Source organism: Psammomys obesus, unplaced genomic scaffold (genome assembly GCF_907164565.1).
Source record: "Psammomys obesus unplaced genomic scaffold, mPsaObe1.curated_primary_1811, whole genome shotgun sequence".
In the NCBI taxonomy this organism is placed as follows: Eukaryota; Metazoa; Chordata; class Mammalia; order Rodentia; family Muridae; genus Psammomys; species Psammomys obesus.
Window position 1 is genome coordinate 16,866,307 of NW_026596120.1, and position 19,525 is coordinate 16,885,831.

General features: G+C 55.0%; 2 protein-coding genes across 4 annotated transcripts in view; both read right to left on the bottom strand.

The window, feature by feature from the left end:
* Nucleotides 1–4,357: 4,357 nt before the first annotated feature.
* Gnat1 (G protein subunit alpha transducin 1) lies at nucleotides 4,358–7,417 on the bottom strand. Its single transcript, XM_055629636.1, has 8 exons — nucleotides 7,272–7,417; nucleotides 6,127–6,169; nucleotides 5,875–6,016; nucleotides 5,625–5,782; nucleotides 5,399–5,527; nucleotides 5,076–5,205; nucleotides 4,750–4,903; nucleotides 4,358–4,618 (listed from the first exon to the last, which is right to left on the bottom strand). The coding sequence occupies exons 1-8, from the start codon at nucleotides 7,375–7,377 to the stop codon at nucleotides 4,428–4,430; spliced, it is 1,053 nt and encodes a 350-aa protein (XP_055485611.1). The 5' UTR covers nucleotides 7,378–7,417; the 3' UTR covers nucleotides 4,358–4,427.
* A 116-nt stretch (nucleotides 7,418–7,533) lies between these two features.
* Nucleotides 7,534–19,525, bottom strand: part of Sema3f (semaphorin 3F) — a 29,671-nt gene continuing 17,679 nt past the window's right edge. For 2 of the 3 annotated variants that reach the window (XM_055629633.1, XM_055629634.1), the window contains 14 exons: nucleotides 18,958–19,050; nucleotides 17,300–17,393; nucleotides 15,971–16,090; nucleotides 15,682–15,821; nucleotides 15,448–15,562; nucleotides 15,230–15,299; nucleotides 14,943–15,087; nucleotides 13,195–13,417; nucleotides 12,515–12,603; nucleotides 12,364–12,405; nucleotides 12,021–12,178; nucleotides 11,787–11,854; nucleotides 11,380–11,513; nucleotides 7,534–10,534 (listed from right to left, as the gene is read on the bottom strand). In XM_055629633.1, coding sequence (XP_055485608.1) covers nucleotides 10,124–10,534; nucleotides 11,380–11,513; nucleotides 11,787–11,854; nucleotides 12,021–12,178; nucleotides 12,364–12,405; nucleotides 12,515–12,603; nucleotides 13,195–13,417; nucleotides 14,943–15,087; nucleotides 15,230–15,299; nucleotides 15,448–15,562; nucleotides 15,682–15,821; nucleotides 15,971–16,090; nucleotides 17,300–17,393; nucleotides 18,958–19,050 — 1,902 coding nt within the window. In that variant the 3' untranslated portion in view covers nucleotides 7,534–10,123. The remainder of the gene's footprint in view (nucleotides 10,535–11,379; nucleotides 11,514–11,786; nucleotides 11,855–12,020; nucleotides 12,179–12,363; nucleotides 12,406–12,514; nucleotides 12,604–13,194; nucleotides 13,418–14,942; nucleotides 15,088–15,229; nucleotides 15,300–15,447; nucleotides 15,563–15,681; nucleotides 15,822–15,970; nucleotides 16,091–17,299; nucleotides 17,394–18,957; nucleotides 19,051–19,525) is intronic. The other variant, XM_055629635.1, reaches the window with a different exon arrangement.

A 19,525-nucleotide genomic window follows, 5' to 3' on the forward strand; every position in this document is an offset into this window, starting at 1 on the left:
TACACAGAGAAACCCTGTCTCAATAAGCCGACCTAAACCAAGCCACGTCAAACCAACGTGCATCAGAATATTATTTAGCAATAAGGAGATGATTCTGACATAGGCTACAACACGGATAAACTTCAGCTTTATGTTAAGTAAAATAAGCCACAGACAAGTAGACAAATATTGTCTGATTCTATTTGTATGAGAGAAAGCAGAATGGTGATTGCCAGGGGCTTAAGGTTACTTTTAAAAATTTTCAGATGTGTTAAGATGGAAAGGTTCTGCTGATAGACAGCAAGAATGTCTGTACTATGAGTGTATTTAGTGCCACCACCAGGCACATTTAAAACAGCTATGCCAGGCAGTGGTGGCAGGTGCCTTTAATCCCAGCACTTGGGGAGACAAAAGCAGGTGAAACTATGAGTTCAAGGTCAGCCTGATCTACAGAGCGAAATCCAGGACAGCTGGGACTACACCGAAAAAGAACCCTGTCTTGAAAAACAAAACAAATAAATAAATACATACATCAATAAATAAAACAGTTGAGAGGAAGCTGGCAAGATGGCTCAGTGGCTAGGAGCACCAGCTGCACAGCCTGATGACCCCAGCTGGAACCCATGGAGGAGAGCTGGACACAGCTTTTTAATCTCTCATCTCGTTGCGCTTCTGCAGCAAGAAGGGAGACAGGAGAATCTCCTGGAAGTTCGTGGGGTACTCAGCTTGGCAAAAATGAGAGAACCTGCCTCAAAAACAAAGTGGGAGGACAAAACCGGCTCTCCAAAGTTGTCCTCTGACCCTCCCATAGAGGCCATGGTATGTGTTCACCAACACCTACACTCACACATTGTCTGTTTGCCTGTCTCTCTGTCTGTCTGTCTCTCTCTCTCACACACACACACACACACACACACACACACAAACTAATAATAAATAAAAAAAATTAATAGCTAGCTGGGCAGTGGTATGCCACTAATAATTAATAATGGTTGAGATGGGAAATTCTATCTGTGTTTCACCACCACCACCAAAAAAGTGAGCAACAAAAGAGAAGAAAAACATATACAAGAACCGATTTTTTTTTTTTATGTTATGATGTACAGCATGGTGCAAATGTGGGGGTCAGAGGACAACTTTGGAGTCAGTTCTCTTCTTCCATCTTTATGTGGGTTCTGGGATTTGAGATCAAGCTTGTTCAGTACATGGTTTGCCCACTTGGAATATAAAGTAAGTAAGTAAGTAAGTAAGTAAGTAAGTAAGTAAGTAAGTAAGTAAGTAAGTAAATAAATAAATAAATAAATAAGATGAAGGATCTTAAGTCCAGAAGAATTCAATGACTTTCCCAAAACCACGAAGTTAGATCACAGAAGATTTACACTTTGAACCCAGGCAGTTGGTTCCTAAGGCATAAGGTCCTATCAGGAGCTGGTAAGCCATCTTGTCAGCCCTAATTCTGATTTGAAAGGTGTGTGCCACCACACTGGACAGTGATTTTTTTTTTTTTTAATTGGAGACAAGGTCTCCCTATATAGCCCTGGCTGGTCTAGAACTTGCTATTTTGATCAGGGTGGCCTCAAACTTACAGAAATCTGCTTGCTGAGATTAAAGACATGTGCCATCATGCCCAGCTCATTTGTTTGTTTGGGATTTTGTTTTTTGTTTTTTGGAGACAGGGTTTCTCTGTGTAGCTGTGGCTGTCCTGAAACTCACTCTGTAGACCAGGCTGGCCTCAAACGCACAGTGATCCACCTGTCTCTGCCTCCTGAGTGCTGGGATTAAAGATGTGTTCCACCAGACCCAAGTAACAGTTTTAAAAATTACATAAATTATTTTATGTGTGCGGATGTCTTGCCTGCATGAGTGACTCAGTACCATCTGTGTGCCAGGTGCCCACAGAAGCCAGAAGACATCGGGTCCCTTGGAACTGGAGTTACAGATAGTCGTGAGTCCATGTTGGTGCTGAAAACCAAACCTAGGTTCTCACGAGGAAAACCCAGTGCTCTTAAGTGCTGAGCCATCTCTCTCTAGTCCCCTGTTCTGTTTTGTTAAGACTTGTTTTGTTCTTTATGTTATGTGTGTGTGTTGGGGGGGGTGTATGTGGATATGAGCACAGGTGCCTTCTAAACCCAGAAGGATTAAGATCGTCTGGCTCTGGAGTTACAGGTGGTTGTGAGCAGTCTGCTGTGAGAACTGAACTCAGGTCCTCCGTAAGAGCAACACGTGTTCTTACTACCGAGCCATCTCTCCAGTTCCCCTGATTCGGACTTTTAAAATGGGGCTGGCCTTCTCCCTAGGTAGCCCTGATTGGCCTGGAACTTGCCATATAGAGCAGGACAGTCTCACAGAGCTCCTCCTGTCCTGAGGGCTGGGGTTAACTAATATCATGTTCACACACACGCTTTTGCTCTTGGGATGGCTGTCTTGATTGCCTCACCCTAATCCTAGCCACAGCCATGTCCCAGCTGTGACAGCTTCTGCTCTCTGAGTTACCTCCTCCTGGCATTTGGTCCTGTCCGCTGTCTCCACAGCATCTTCTCCTTCCCAGCTCCTGCTTCACTGAGCTCCTGTGCTCACAGGTCCAAATGCTCAGTCAGGTTTCATGCACTCTACTGTCTTTGTCAGAGGAACTTAGGTCTCAAATCTCCCTGTCACTAGGTGTCTTCGAAGAGGCATGCCTGTAATCCCAGAGTCTGAGGCAGGAGGACCGTGAATTCAAAGCCCAGCCTAGGCTACCGTGTAAGACCGTCTCATAAAACAAGTAAACAAACAAAACCAAAAAACACTCCCTGTTGACCTGAGCCTATCCCAGTAACATTTTCCATGGTCCTCAGCCTCTGCCAAGAGACTCATGTATTGGACCCATTACCTGCCCCCACCTCCGGAGATCTCACAGCCAATGTCAGGTCATGCTGTTTACCTTGGAAGGGGTCATCTTCCTACATCACTCATGTCTCGTACTGGAAACTTGATAAATAAATGTCCAGGACGCATGATAGCTAAGCTTCCCCCACAACCCAAGAAAGGACAGCAGGACCCGGTGCAAAGGTTTATTTCTGAGGCTGCCTCTAACTAAGGGAAGTACGGTTAGGCCCTAGCCTTGCTGGACATAAGCATCTGTTCTCTAACAGAAGCACTGGCCCTTGTCCACAGGCTTAAGCAAAGAAATTAGAAGTGGCTGGGGCACGTGGGACAGTGTCTCAACGGTTCGGGCATGGTTTTCAGTTCTGCCTCCCAAGGGATAGGCCCTGAATCAGGAGGGACAACAGGCTCACATGGAATTGCCTGTCACCTCACATGGGATATTGTCTGCCCATGGTTAATCAATAGGAGTTGGACTCTGCCCTCAGCCACCCCTCAACATAGCTTGGTTATTGGACGTGGCTGATGTCAATAGTACCCTCCTTCAATACACCATACCCTGACCAGGCAGCCCTGAGCATTGTGTGTGGGTGGATAAGGTGGGGTATGGAAGTGTCCAAGGACAGAGGGAGAAGACCCAGAGGGAGAAGGGACTGGGAGAAACCCCGAGCCTGGTGTTTGGAGATGGGTTTGGCTTGTGTCTCTCCCTGGCACCCACGTCAAAGTCACTAATTTATTTATGTGAGGCTACAAAGACCAGGGCTTGGACTTTGGATTCCTCAGGCTGCTGGGAGGGTCAGTCACTGACCACTGAGTGGACAGGTGTTGGACTTGTCATATGCAGGTAGCATGCTGTACTGGCCTGTGGCTTGAAGGAGGGATACCTCAAGCCCTTCATGAAAACTGGGGAGGGAGGAAGGGAGAAAGGGAGGGAGCGCTGTTTGCCCAACCAAACCGAGAGCCACCAGCCGCTGGTGGGGGTGGCAGGAGACTGACAGGTCACTCGGGCACTGCTGAGTCACTGAGTTCCAGCTGTCCCAAGTCCTGCCGTGTCCTAGCTGAGGCCGGCTACTGTAGGTCCAAGAGGCCAGTGCAGCCAGGCGATGAAGGGCAGGGAGGGAGTTGGGGACTTGGGGACTTGGGGGAGGGTCTGTGCTTCAAGCCTTAGGGCTTTGGGAGTGTGGCTGGTGGAGCAGCAGGTTGAGGGACAGGAGGGGACTACAGTGCAGCTGGGCTACGGAGTCTCGGGGCAAGGGACACACATGAATTCAGCATCTGTGAAGAGAAAAGGGGATGAAATCTCAGCCTCCTTGAACAGCAAAATAAATGGCTTTGTCGGAGGGGCGGGGGCAGCCCTGGAACCTGTGCACCTGGGGAGGGATGAAAAGAGGCCGCGCTAATGAGTAGGGGGCGGGGCCTCTGGCGGTGGGTGGAGCCTGAGAGCAGTGGGGCGGGGCTTAGGGGGCGGGCAGCAGGAAAAGTGGCCGTCTGAAGCCCAGAGCGGTGAGGAGCTAGGGGCAGGGTTGGGGCCCTGAGTTTAAGGAGAAGGATGATGGGAGGTCTGGCTAGCTAGCTAGGACCCCACCTCAAAAGAGCCCGCAGTCTTTGAGATTCTCCTTGATGATAATGTCGGTGACAGCGTCAAAGACGAACTTGACGTTCTGTGTATCGGTGGCGCACGTCATGTGCGAATAGATCTCCTTCACATCGCGGCGCATGTTGAGCTCCAGGAACTGCACTTTGATGTAGTTGCCGGCATCCTCGTAAGTGTTAGGTCCTGCGGCAGAGGGCAGCACTCACTCGGCGCGGGAAGACGGGCGCCGGAGGGAAGGACCGCGCGCCCTTGCGCGCGCGCGGGGGAATGGTGGGGCTGGAGCACCGCCTGGCGGCCGGGGCTGGGGATCTCACCATCGTAATCGGGAAAACAGATGCTGAGGTGCGCCTTTTTTATCTTCTCGGAGAAGACGTCCTTCTTGTTGAGGAAGAGCACTATGGACGTAGTGGCGAAGTAGCGATGGTTGCAGATGCTGTTGAACAGGTGCAGGCTCTCGTGCATTCGGTTCTGGGGAGGCCAGAGGCTGTCGGGCACCAGGCTACGCAGGCAGCTGCCCCTTGGGTCTCTCACGCGCCTCCCCACACCAACCGCGCCCAGCCATCCCCTGAGTGCGTCTCGGTGGCTGGCTCCCCTGGGTCCGCCCGCCTCCTCCAGCACTCGGGCCCAACTTGGCACTCACCACCTCGTCGTCCTCCACCAGCACCATGTCGTAAGCGCTCAGCGCGGCGATGAAAATGATGCAGGTCACGCCCTCGAAGCAGTGGATCCACTTTTTGCGCTCGGAACGCTGCCCGCCCACATCGAACATTCTGGAGGGTAGAGCCGCGTCCAGATTTAGACCCGTGTATCCGGTCACGCGGATATGCCCACTGGCACCCCCTTGTCCGCCCCAGCTGGCTCGAGAGCCCTCATATGGCTTGGCGTGAAGTGACCAGCCTTTCTCCTAGCAAGGGTGAGGCCTTCACTCAAGACGGTGACTGAGCGAGAGTGCAGGGGCCTTACCTGAAGTTGAGGTCCTTGAAGGAGAACTGCGTCTCGATGATGCCAGTGGTTTTGACACGAGAACGCAACACGTCCTGCTCAGTGGGCACATATCCTGGAGTCACCAGGCGCTCCAGGTCCGAAAGGTAGCTGAAGAAGGCCACCGGGCGTGAGCCGTGTGGGAGGACACACCAGCGGGGCCCGCCTACCCACCTCCTCCGCTCCCTGCCCCCGCGTGTGTACTCACTAGCCAGCAGAGTCGTTGAGCTGGTACTCGGAGGCGCGTTCGAAGCAAGCTTGGATACCCGAGTCCTTCCACAGGCGCTGAATGATGTCCGACATCTCCTTGGGCATTGTGCCTTCCTCGATAGTATCTGCCATGTGCATCAGCTTCCGGGCATCATCCTGGTGGTGGGGCAAGATAGTGGCTGTGGCCCTGAGCCTAGCCAGGTGCCCTGCGCCCTCAGGGACCAATGTCAGCCGGCCCCCTGCCTCACCTGCCGGGCTGAATCCCCATACTGAATGTTGAGCGTGGTCATAGCCCGAACAATGGCCAGGATGGACTGCAGAGTGTTGCCGTAGATGATGGCGATGAACTCGAGACATTCTTCCAGTGAATACCCGTCCTGGTGGATAATCCTACAGCCAAGACCAGCAGAGTCAGAGCCTCTTGGGCCAGCAGGGAAGGGTAGGTTCCACTGCGCATGCCCCCACCGCTAGGGGCCTTAGGATGGGCAGGGAACACTCACTTCATCTGCTTGACAATCGTGCTCTTTCCAGATTCACCGGCACCTGAAAGGGAAGCTGTGCTTCAGAGCTGAGCTGACCAGCCCTGACCACTTCCTTTGGATGGAGCGGGGGGGGGGGGCCAACGAGACCTCCAGGTACACTTGCCTTGCCTTCATCTCTATCCAAAGTAAAGTCTTGAAGACCCCTGGAGGGGGTGAAATGCTTGCCCGGAGGGAAGGACAGGGTTCCCCCAAACTCAAGTATACAGAGCCTTTTTTATGCCTTGAGGCCAAAATAAGGAAACCCTCTAGTGCCACCTTGTGGTATACCAAGTACTGCATGCACAGGATTAGAGACTAGAGAGAGGTCCCTGAGGGGCTCAGAGGGAATTAGCACCCTCAGATGGGGGAGAGGACAGAGCTAACATCCTTTCTGAGCCTGTCCTCCTCAAGGGTGCTGGATGCAATTAATGGGATTTCCGGCTTAGCTCTGGCCTTTCTCCTGGCTAGAACCTCTGGCTGTCCTCCTAAACCAGCAGCTTTCCCTTGGGGTAATGGCAGTACCCCCATCTCTCCTCACTACCCACGAGATCATGCGTTTGGCTTTACTTATTCCCTGTGGGCTTCAATAGCTTTCTACTTTCTTTTAGGTTTGTCCTGGAACTCGCTCTGCACACCAGGCTAGCTTCAGACTCAAGAAATCCACCTGCCTCTGCCTTCTAGTGCTGGGATTAAAGGGGTGCATTCCTGCTGACTGGCATCTTTCCACCTCCTTTAGCTGTCTACTGATAACCAAGTTCTGGCACTCAGTGCCTTTGTGGACATGGGTGATCTTAGAGGCTTCTTGCTCCCTGGACCTTATTCCCAAGGGAGAAAGAGTAGCCAAGGAGACCGTGCTGAGCAGGCCTGAAAAACGAAAGGCTCTAGCTTGAGGGCAAAAGGGTGCCTGACCACACAAATTTATACTAAGGTGTGTTAGGCATATGCTTCCACGGAGAGAAGAATGTCCCCTGGAAACTGTCCTGGGTAGCCTTGGGCTAGGATATCACCACCTGCCAGGCCCTGCCTGGGAATGGCTGCCCCTCTGTTCATGGAAAGGCTGCTCGCCTAGCCCCAGGCTGCTGAGCTGCAGCGGTGCCCTCCCCCACGCTGGCCCACACCCCTACCCAGAAGCAGCAGCTTCACTGTTCGAGCGTCCTTCTCGGCATCCTCTTTCAGCTTCTTCTCCAGCTCTCTGGAGTGCTTCTCCTCAGCGCTGGCCCCGGCCCCCATGGTCCCAGCAGCAGGCCAAGGGACAGGGCAGGTAACCTCTGGCCTCCTCAGACAACCTTCTGGCCTTAAGGCTGGCAATCAACTGGCTCTCCACAGACCTGCACAGGCCCTGGTGGGGTTGCTCAATGGGATTTGGAGGCTAGGGATGGCCTGGGGGCCAATCAGAGACAAGGACAGGTGGCGCTCAGTCTCCTAGCCTTTTAATCAGGCTGGAAAGGCCCCAATCCTTCGACTGCTGACTCTGCGTCCTTCTGCCCCCTCCAGTTCTCCGGAGGAGGCCCTGAAGAGTCCTTCCCCTGTCCTATAGGAGTTTGTTTGGTAGAACTGAGGGAACAGACCCTTTAGTCCCAGAAGTAGGGGACTAGCAGGAGAGCGCTGAAGAAGAGGCAGGCACAGAGGACCTCCTGCTTGCCCAGCCGAGGTTCACGGATCAGAGGGTTCTGTGCCTGCCTGCCAGGAGCCATGAGGGAGTAGGTGACTTTGTACTGGCCTGACAGACACTAAGTGTGACCCTGGGCATGGTCTCTGCGTGCTTTCTGCTGATGGATGGGTGAGTCTGTTACACATGCCTGGGTGTGCTTTCTGTTCCTTACTAGGATCAAACGAAGGAATGAGTAGACACTTGAGCCCTTATGCCTCCGTGTATGTGTACCTACCTGCCAGGAGCCTTTTGAGGGCACGTGCCCTCACACACCTGTTTATGTGACTGTGCATGCAATGTGTGGGTGTGCATTAGGTTTTGTGTGTGTGTGTGTGTGTGTGTGTGTGTGTGTGTGTGGTGCTGGGGATCAAATCTAGGAATCCCTGCATGGTAGGCACGCACTTCACGCCTGAGCTGCAGCCCCGGTGTCCTAAGCACTTCTCTGTGTAGGCCGAGGCAGTCCCGTGCCTCCTTTACAGTGTTCTGTGTGGGTTCACAGCGGTGCACATGTGCCCGACTGTGCAAATGTAGGTGACTGTGACACACGCTGTGGTGCACGTGCCTATGCACAGGTGTGCCTGCCTGCCTGTCTGTGCCGGCCCACGCACGTGTCTAGCTGTACGTGTGCAACAAAGGCCACTACAGAGGTGGCTAAGCTCAGTGGCTCTCTGGCAGGCCTGTTGTCACGGATGCTGAGTCCTGGTGCAGGCTTGGTGCTCCTCAGAGTACGGAAGAGCGGGGGCTCACCCGCCCTGCTTCTATCCGGTCCAATGCGGGACCTGCACAGGTGTGGCAGTTGGTGAAGAGTGGCGCCTCCTGTGCAGAGCACCTAGGCACTGGAGATGTCTTGTCCAGACACAATATTGGGCTCGTAAGGCTACTGATCTGGGGCCTCTTCACTGGACTCCTTTCCTGAAACCAGACTCAACTGTGTGACAGCCTACAAAGAGGTGCCAGGGTCTCAGGCATGGAGCATGGAGTCATCTCCATTCAGGACATGTAGGAAGGAGATAGATAACCTTCGCTGGCGATTTGGGCATTCATCCTGAGGAAGGTTGTGTTCAGGAGCAAAACTGCTCCTTCTCTCTTCAACTCTACATTTTAAGTGGCCTACAAAGGGTCTCTGTAGCTCAGGTAGTGCAGGATCTCTGGCTTGTTGGAACCAAACCCGTTTTCTACACAGCTTTTTTTTTTTTTGACAAGGTTTCTCTGTGTAGCCATGCTGTCCAGGAACTCACTCTGTAGACCAGTCTGGCCTCGAACTCAAGAGATCCACATGCCTCTGCCTCCTGAGTGTGGCAGATGCATCGCCTTCAAATCCCCACCTGGCTTCCATTTCTCACCAACTGTGGGCCTAACCCACCTCCATTCCCACTCCGACCACCAAGGAGAGAAACCGAAGTCTAGTCTAGTCCCAGAGCCAGTGTTTATTAGCAAGATGGAACCCAAGAGTGGCTGTGGCCTGGGTAGCGGAGGACTGCAGGAGCTTCCCTCCCCCATCGACCCAGCTGCCTCGAGTTATTTACACCCATCACCTGAAGCAGTAGGTGGACGGGGAGCCTTAGGGATGCCCTGCAGAGCCTGGGCTTCCCAGTGGCCCAGCTATCCTCAGGGATGGGGGCTCTTTTGAGCCACGACCGCGCCCGGCCCCACCCACGAGTCAAGGTGGCACAGGAAAACCTAAGGAGGTAGTGGGGTGGACCTGCCAGGACAGGCAAGGAAGGGAGAGGAGAAGGTCCTACCCCACCCAGACGGACTTCCCTTCTGTCCCCAATAAATAGAGAATAAATACCTGGGCGAGGTCGGCCTTGACTCAGCACCTCTGACCCAGGCAGGGGCCTGTATCCTGTGGTGGCCCCTTTCTCCCTCCTCTGAGTGCCCTGAGCCCCCACCCCCAGACTCCACAGCCATCTCGGTGTCCGTGTCTACGCCACAGCACAGCTGACAACACTCATCAGCAAAGGTGTATGGTCCATATGCCCTGGCAAGGAGGGCTTCCTCCCTCCCTGTGTTCTGCAGATCTTGACAGCTGTTGAGCAGGGAGATTTCCACGGAGTCTGGGGACTGTGTGGTCTTGGCCTGGCCCAGGCAACTGCCTAGGCCAGGATGGGCATGCACAGTCACGTGCCGTTGCTGACCAACATGGGTCCAAGTTCTGGATAGAGTTGCCACGGAGGCAGGCTATATACAACCCACCAATAAATACTGTCTTTGCAGGGGTAGGGTATGTATAGAATATAGATATTTTTATATATATATATATCTTTTTATATTAAAAGGGATGAGGGGCTAGGCTGGTCCTGTGGAGGCCTCCAGCAGCTGGCCTCATGTGTCCGGAGGGTGGTGACGACGGTTCCGGGGCTTTTTCTGGTCCTGGGGTTCAGGAGGCCTGAGTGCTCCTGGAGCCTCCCTCGGACTGGGGGGCACATGGCGCCAGTAACCCTGGCAGTACTGATGGATGAGGCCCACTTCCGGCTGGGCTAGGAGCTGGGCCAGCTCCTGGTAAGGAGGTGTCGGGGGACCTGTGCCAGGAGGTGGAGGGATGCTCCCAGCCAGCGGGGGGAAGAGGGCAGCGTGCACGGCGTCCCGGCCCAGCACGTGCAGCTGCACCCGCGTGACGATGTGCTTGAAGTTGTTCTCAGTGGCCGTGCAGGAGTAGAGGCCGCGGTCAGCGAGCTGCAGGGCACGAAGCAACAGCCCGTGCTCTGTGCGCAGGAGGCGGTCCTCTGCGCGAATCTGCAGGGGCAGGGGGTGGGGCTCAGGGGCCGGGTCAGCACTCCGCGGCCCCAGCTTCCAGCTTCCGTGTGAGACACCCGTGGGCCGTTCCAAGTGGAGACACCCACGCGGTGTGTTCATCCACCGAGAGACAAGCCCACGCAGTGTTGGCACACGAGAGGTTTCTGAACGGGGGATTGACAAATATTTCCACTTCAGGAGGGGTGATGACCCTGGTCGGGGTGGGGTGGGGGCGGTTCTGAACAACGAATGAGAAGATTTTGGAGCACACACAGAATTTTCATTTAATGAGAATACCCAGCTGCGGCACCCACAGAGCATTTCCACGTAAAGAGGGCCCCCTGGAAGGCTTTTCCAGAGAATATCCAGAGACTTTCCGTATACTGGAGCTCACCCACGTGACGTCCCATACAAGGAGGCATACCCCGACAGAGTACAGAGAGGGAAAAAAAATTCTTTTTTCTTTTTTCTTTTTTTTTTTTTTTTTTTTTTGAGACCGGGTTTCTCTGTGTAGCCCTGGCTGTCCTGGAACTCGCTCTGTAGACCAGGCTGGCCCCGAACTCAGACATCCACCTGCCCCTGCCTCCCGAGTGCTGGGCCTGTAGGCGTGTGCCACTATGCCTGGCTTGGATATGGAATTTTTATGAAAGGAAGCCAGCCTAACAGAAGCCTATCCCACTCAAATGATGTCGCTGTAAGGACGAGCTTAAAGAGGTTATTTCCCAGAACGAGGGCTGCCCCGGCCTGGCCATACTGTGTTTCTCTCACGTGCGCTCACCAGTGTAAAAAAGAACTCCCATATCCACATCCACAGGGCAGCATTCGGGGGGAACCCAGGAACTCACCTCACGGCGCCGGTCACTGGGATCTCTCTGGAACAGCCACTTCACGGTGGCCTGCGGGGAGCGAGGCTGGCACTCAAGGAAAGCCGCGCTGCCGGCCACTCCATACTGCACAGACTCAATGGCGTTCTTGTTGGCTGTGGATCAAGAGGGCCCTGAGTGGAAGCAGCATTGCTCCTAGGTGGTTTGTTCAGTAGGGAGAGGCGGGCATCAAGGTGGCGCCCACACATGAAAACAGGGAACTTCACTGGGTATCTAGCCATTGAGGGGAGGACAAAGGACATCTTGATCCCAGACCTAAGGCGATGCTGCCTCCCAGGGAACCGTCTGCAAGCCTGTGGACCACGGGGGCTGTTCAGGGCTCCAAAACACAAGAAGCACCCTCCAGGTGGTGCAGTGTGCTCACTCACCATTGGAATTGAACCCACGGCACTGCCTGATGGGGTTCCCATGGCGGACATCTTGCCGGCGACTCCGCCTGGATGAGGATAACGCCTGAACAAGTGCTTTTGGGAGGTTTGCTCCCAGGTTCCTGCACCCCCAGGACTCTAGAACAGGGCCTGTGCCCCCTGGGGCAATTATGCCTTAGCCATACCCCACCCTCACCCCCACCTCCAGACTCCCAAGAGTCTAGCGGTCCCTACCTCTTGGAGGATGCCGTGTAGCGAGAGCAGGCCTGGCCATCCCAGGCACAGTAGGGATCCCGGGCGAGGCAGCAGTCGGCACAGGCAGCTCCATAGGCCTGGCAGCGGTGCAGGCTCAGGTGCGTGACGCCCACGGCTGACGCTACATACAGCTGTTGCTGGGGGCAGGGCAGGGGAGTGTCAGTTCTCCTCTCACAGACAGCCCCGTCAGTGGGCCAGCTGGGCTGGACCCCTTCTCTTCCCTGCTTCATGTTTCAGTTTCCTAGTCCTTATGCCAAGGGCACGACCCCCAGTGGGACACGGGCTCCAGCCTCACTCCCGGCACACCCTGCCAAAGACTCACCCTCTTGGAAGAGATGGTCATAGTCTTAACGGGTGCTGGTTCCTAGAAGAAAGCGGAGGTCAGCGTGGGATCCCGAGGACCCTTCCCAGCCCTGGCTGAGGTCTGAAGTCAGGGTGGGACCGAAGAGGGTCGAGGTGGGGTGGACGCCTACCTTGAAGACCTCCACCTCCTCAAGCAGGAGCTCCTCTACCTCCTGGTCGTCCTTCGGCAGCACGATGACCTTCTGCACTGTCCCGAGGTCTGGAACGGGCCGGGCAGGGCCTCAGTGGGGCTGGGGCGCTGCCCACCAAAGCCCCATGTCCTCTGGGGCAGTGGGGCAGGGCTTCCATGCTGAGGTTCAAGGGCCTCCCGTGGACAAAGGGGACAGTTGGGGGGGGGGACTAGAACACGACAAAGGGGGTGGTGGCCAGGGTCTGCCCTTGCACCCACACTCTCATTTTGGGCTCTGCTGAGAACAGAAACTGGGCAACTGAATCTGCTGCTGTGGCAACTGTGGCCAGTGTGTGTGTGTGTGTGTGTGTGTGTGTGTGTGTGTGTGTGTGTGCGCGCGCGTGTACATGCGTGGGCATGCAGTTAGATCCTTGTATCCTAAGTTCTTTTGAAGCCATACCAGGGCCCCTAAGTGCCTGGTGTCCCTACTTTCCTGGGACCCATGAAACAGGGTTAGAGATGGAGCCTTCCTATTCCTAGTCTTGGCTGTTCTAGCCAAGGAGAGCTGGTTCCCATAGATGAGTCTCTAGCAACCCCTAGCTGGGCAGGACCTGGCCCCAGGAGCAGTTCCTCCCATCCAGTGGGCCCGGGGTGGGAGGGTCTGAGAGCAGCAGTGGGTACCTGTGCCCAGGAAAAGCACCTCATAGCGCCCATCAGCTGCATCCACCTGGTCCACGGCGACAGTGGTGAGGCGGTAGGGAGCACCCGTGCGGACCACCAGGGGGCGCCGCTGCAGCGGGTACACGGCCTGGTACATGAGCGGATGGCTCCGCATGAAGTTGATCACTTCATCGGGGTAGTCCTTGGTCGATTTCATGGACGGTGTAAAGGTTCCGCCCGGGCACTGCAGGCAGATAACGAGTGTCAGCCCTAGGCTGCCCAGGTGAGGCACTCGGAGCATCAGCTAAGAAAGCTCCATCCCGTCCCTACAGCCTCCACTGCTTCTCTCTCCGAACCCTTTCCTGCTTTCTGCCCTCTACCTCCTATCTGCTGCATGTGTCCTGCATGACTTTGTGCCAGCATTCGGCTGAGATGGCTACTCCCTTCCCATGTCCTCATCCCCACCCAGCTGTCTCCTTCCTCCCTGGCTGTCCCTCTGGTTTCACTGCTCTTTCCTGTGCAGCTGGGCTGATGGCCTCAAGACCCTGGCACACACTGAGCACACTCTCCCCTCCCCCGATGCTGCCCCTTCTGCCTTGGGGTCAGCCTGTCACCCTTCCACCTCTGACTTCGTTCTGGAGAGAAGCCTTCCCAGACTCCTTGGGAGAACAACTTCACCACGCCGGCACTGACCCCTCAGAGTCTCATCTGCCACTGCATTAGGTCAGATGACTGAGCTCACAGTCTCCTGTGGCAGGCCCAGGCCAGACCCAGATACTGACATGGCACCCGGTGCGGCAGAGAGTAAGTACAGCTTGGCCCTGCCCACTCCTCATCACCTTTCCTGTTGTTAGCTAGCCAAACTGACTGCAACCTACCTCCAGCTTTGCCTCAAAGATCCTTCCTGTTAACCTTCACCTCCCCCAAAGCTGCCTAGAGTACCCTCCCTTAGGCAGCCCACCACACCTGGCCCCTCATCTATCTATCTGGGAGGCTGCTTTCTTTACAGTCTGATATGTGTTGTGTAGATAGCTTTCTTTCCTGCTGTTGTGTTTGGTTGTTTTTTGTTTTTGTTTTTGTGTTTGTTTTTTTTTTTTTTGAGACAGGGTTTTTGTTTTTTTCTCTACATATAGCTATGGCTGTCCTAGAACTCACTAGACCAAAATAGCTTGAAGTCACAGAGATCCACCTGCCTCTGCCTCCCCAGTGCTGGGATTAAAGCAGTTTGGCACTGTGCCTGGCTGTGAACAGTATAAGTGTGTTGTGTTTCACTGCCCCTGTTGGTTAAGAGGTTCATTATAGTGGAGCTGATGTCATCAGAGAGTCCGTGTGTGCCTCTTAAAACCAAAGGAGAGGGGCCAGAGAGATGGCTCAGCAGATAAGAGCACTGGCTGCTCTTCCAGAAGTCCAGGGCTAATTCCCAGCACCCTACATGGAGGCTCATAACTGTAATTCCAGGGGATCCAATGCCCTCTTCTGGACTCTACAGGAGGCAGGCATGCATGTGTCTATAGAGGCAGGCCAAACACCGAAACACATATCAAAAACAAAAGGAAACCACAGGACACGCCTTGAATCCCAGCACTTGAGAGGTAGAGGCAGGCAGATGTCTGTGAATTTGTGCCCAGCCTCGTCTACACAGTGAATTCCAGGCCAGCCAAGGATACAGTGAGACCTTGTCTCAAGAAAGAAAAAGAAGAGGAGGAGGAGGAGGAGGAGGAGGAGGAGGAGGAGGAGGAGGAGGAAGAGAAACACAGTTGGGTACTTACCGTGCCAGGCCGAGGATAGGGCATCTTTCCTGAGAAGGGCATCCACTGATAGTTGGGACCCTCCTTGTGAGCAAAAGGCCCATTGAAGACCATGCGGATATCAGCCATAGAGTAGACACACACAGCAGAGCCTCGGAACACGGAGCTGTGTGCAAGCAGGTTACAGCTATGACTGGGACAGACCCTGGACCCATAGCCCTCCCCAGCCCATGTCCACCCCTCAGCTCACAGTCAGCCATAACCTCCCAAGCCAATCCTGCCGCTGCCTGCCATGACCCCAGCCTCACCCTGAGGAGGTAAAGACAGCATAAATGACCGGGTTCCTGACATCCTGGCTCTGCTGGACAAACACATCCTCTGGAAAAAGAGACGGAACCAGGGACATTACCTCAGGGAGGAGCCAGCATGGACCCACCCACTCTTGCCCACAGGAAAGGGCACCCTGACCACTGATCCAACCTCCATCCCCTGCTGTAGCCATTGGACCCTGCCTGCGTGCACTCACGAAGTTCATCGAAGTGGGTCTCGATACCATCCTCCCCTGGCACGGAGCAGACGAGCCGCGCCTTCAGGAATGTGCTCCACTTGTTGACCAGGCAGCAGTGGCCGCCGTCATCGTTCTGGGGGGGGGGGGGGAGGGGGCGCAGGTAGCCAGATGAGATCAGCTCAATTGCCCCGAAGACCGGCTGGAGTAGGTCTGGGGGCGGGGCAGCGGCAGCCGAGTCTTACAGACACTTACGAGGCAGATGCGCCCGATGCGGGCGTACACGGCGGGGTTCTGCGGGGCCTCTGCCGAGCGCTCGCGGAAGAAGAAGTACAGTTTATCATCGTTGCGCTCCGCGCTGTCAGGGATAAGCTCAGCGTGTATAAAGGAGGGGTCTGTGGGTAGAGAGGTGGGCAGGCATCAGCAGCCTGAGCCCTGGCTAGACTCCTTTTTCCCCAACACAATCTCAAAGAGGAAACCAGCCCTTGGCTCAAACTAGCCACCCGGCCACACCTCCCACAAAAGTTTTGTAGGCGACGCTCACCATTGAGCCACCGGGAGTTGTACTGATCTGTGCGCATAGCCGTCTGCTTTCCGAGAGTGCGGAAGATGGCAGCGTCCGTGCCCATAAAATCTATATACACTCCTGCGTAGAGCTCCTCATCTGTAGGAGTGTCGGTGGGTCAGCTCACGTACTGCTCAGACTCAGGGACCCCCCAGGCAGAGTCCAGGACCCCCTGCAAGCTTCCCCAGGGCTCTCAGTAAGTGTTTATGACTGGTTCTGGCAGGACGGTCAGTGGCAATGGCACTGTGATCAACGCCTGTGGTCCTTCCGTCCCAGCTTATCTCCTAACCTGAGGTCACTTCACACAATGTCACCCTACAGGATATCTACCCCACAATCACAACAGGCCTAAACAGCTTCAAAAGCACAGATTACAAAGTAGCAATGCAGAAAGACAGTTAGGAAGTAATACATTTTGAGCCTCTATTGTATTTTGTTGCCAATACTTCTGGCTTAATACAATGTATCTGGTTGTGAATTTTCAATAACAGCTGTGTTTAACAACTGGCTCACAAAATTTCCTGAGAATTTAACTGCTGCGCTACTCCAGGACATCATGTCTTCCCTCTGAGCTTCTCCAGGGTTAGCCTGACCTTCCCCCAGTTATATCCCCTGGTCTGGACTCTGTTATCAGGCTAAGACTTTCTCAGTCACCAAGGAGAAAACACCTGCACCCCACACGCCCCCACCCCTCGGGGCCTAACCAGGCTTGCAGGTGGGAGAGCACCTGGAGCTGCTCCGTGAGACGCCCTGGGGGATGAACAGTCAAAAGCAGGCAGAGTGCCAGGCCAAGGGCAAGCTCCCCAACCTGTAGGCAGGTGCAGCAGCTGCTCTTGAGCCTCAAGACACTTTCTCAAGTGTCTCCTTAGACACCTGCCTTGTCTAGAAACATGTCCTGCCCAGCTGGTCGGGGTACTCTGTGGCGCTTCTTTGTGAACCCCTTCCAGTCTCCTTGACGTAGGAAGGGGCTGTGGGGGCCCTCCCCTCGCACCACTCTCAGTATGAACCCAGCTCATCTATCTTCTAGGTAACTTCTGGCTCTGGGGCTTCTAGGCTTCACAAAGATCACGCTTGATATCTCAGGGGAAGACCTGGCCCCTTTGTGTTCCATCCAAAAGGGCTGGATGGAGGACTGTAGCACCTATTCTGCTTCTCAGCGCACACCAGGGTCTGTACTGTCCTCCAACCCCCCTCCAGGCTATCTCCCCACTAGGAGCGGACACGACATGGTCAGAGTGTCTGACCTGGAGTACTGGTAACTCCCCTTATTCTAGTGGCATAGGACCAGGAAGGAGTGGAGGCACTCACTGATAAGGGCCGAGGCTGTGTCCAGCTTGGGGTCGTATGGACATTTGCCCTTCCCTGACTCGAGTCTCTCAGGCTCCAGGTAGAAGATGTAATCCTGCAGGGTAGAAAAGGGCTCAGCACATCCAGGCCAGTCCCACAGATAGGAGTAAGGTCCATTAGGTCCCTAGGTCAAGAATGAGACCCAAGGGCCACCCTGAGTCCACCCCTACATCCCTTCCCCAGGGTCCTTGGATTCGAATTCCATCCAGGCAGGTCTCCTGAGGCAAGCCCACGGTGTTTCCAAGAGAGTTACTCTCCAATCTTATGCCTCAGGCAAGGCTTAAGAATGAAATCTCAGAAGTTCAGGTCTCGGGGACCACAGGGTGGGCTCACAGGGGCTAAAGTCCCTCCATGCCAACTAGCTCAGGACGATGGCATCAAGGCCCCCTTGGACTACAGAGGCCTAATACTTTGAGCCATAGCTGCTTATGTTGGGCCAGGGAGGGGCTGCAGACCTGGATAGGGCAGGGGATAGAGTTCAAGGGCCTGGGGTCCTGTTCTAAGATCAGGTCCAACCAGGGAGCTCCAAGGTTACGTCTCCAGAATTTTTCCACAGAGTGGACCTCAGGATGGAGAGATACCACATCTCCCCAGAGAGCCAATTTTTTGGGGGGTGGGTGGGGGTGGGAGGTGTCCAGCTGAGACCACATGGATATCCCAAAGATAGCCATCATCCATCCCCACACCACCCATTTCACCCTGAAAGATGCTGTCAAGTCTCTGGGACCAGTTTGAGCCGACAGGCTCATCTGGTGAGAAAGGCAGGGAGAGGGAGGGAAAGGGGAGAGGAGGCGTGCGGGGGGGTGGCAGCAGGCGGCAGGGTGGTGACGGGAAGGCGCATACAGGTCTGCTTTCAGTTGCACTCTGCTCACATAAGTTCCTGCACACACAGGGGCTGCACGCAGATCGGCAGACAATGCAGGCAGCACGCAAAACCCACCGCTCACCCTAAATGCGCACGCACAGAACCTAGACAGCTTTAGAGTTTCAGCATTCCCCATCAGACACACAGACAGACAGACAGACAGACAGACACACACACACCGTCATGCGCTCGAGAACACGTATTCTCACGCAGCCTCACACGCTGTCATTCACCGGCAGCCTCTGCCCCCCTGCCCGCCCCTGCCCAGCCCCAGCTTGCCTTATCCAGCCCAGACCCCCAGTCTTGACTAACTCAAAGGAGAGGCCCCATAGGTGAGTGTGCAGGACACCTGATATCTACATACATGACCCACGGGAGACATGGGAACAGACACGTAGGAGTCATGTGCCAGACCCACTGTGGATGGTAAGATGTGCCCAAGCATATGTTGGCATGTGCTCATGTGTGTCTCCACACACAGTCTCAGGGCTGAGGCATGGCTGGCCCCAGGACCCCTGTCTTCCCCACCTGGCGGCTTCAGGATTTCTTGCCTGCAGGGGTCCCACTGAGGCTGACAAGAGTCCAGCTGGAGCTGCTTTCAGAACCTGAGGGCACTGCAGGGAAGGGTGGGAAGGGGGTTGGGGGCATGAGGGAATAGGGAGATACTGGGGAGGCCGGCCTTGGGGCCAGGCCCAGGGTAAATTGAGCTCAGAGGTCATTTAGCTTGGCAAAAGACTAGAAGGATGAGGCCCACCTGGCGTGGGGCTGTGGGCGTCGGGCGGTTGGCACCATCTGTGGCCCTGCTGCCTCGGCCTCTGACCACCTGCATCTGAGTCCATGGCGGGGCCTGAGGAGATGAGGAATAGAGGTTAGAGCTGGGGGTGAGAGGGGCTGGGGGAGCGGGCTTGGGCTGCCAACCTCTCATACCACACAGGCCAGGAACACACATGAACACATGGGCCCCCAGAGAACGTATATGCAGGTGTACACACACATACACACAGGCTTGGCACGCGCCTGCAACACGCATGTGTCCCGTATGTCCAGTCACTCTCACGCATGCCCTACGAGGTCACATCAACTCACATACATGCCCACATGGAAATGGAGAAGGGCAGAAGCAGGCAGGGTGGAGCAGAGCTGGGGAAAGGGCAGCTTCCCAAAACCTCTGGACCTGGGGGAGGAAGGCAGCTCTCTCCCAGGCCAGAGTAGAAGCTGACCCAGGCTTCCAGCCTTCTGGAATACCCAAGACCCCACCAGACCCTCTGACTTGGCAGCTCCACAGACACAGCCAAGAGAATGGTTGCCCCGTGCAGGGCAGA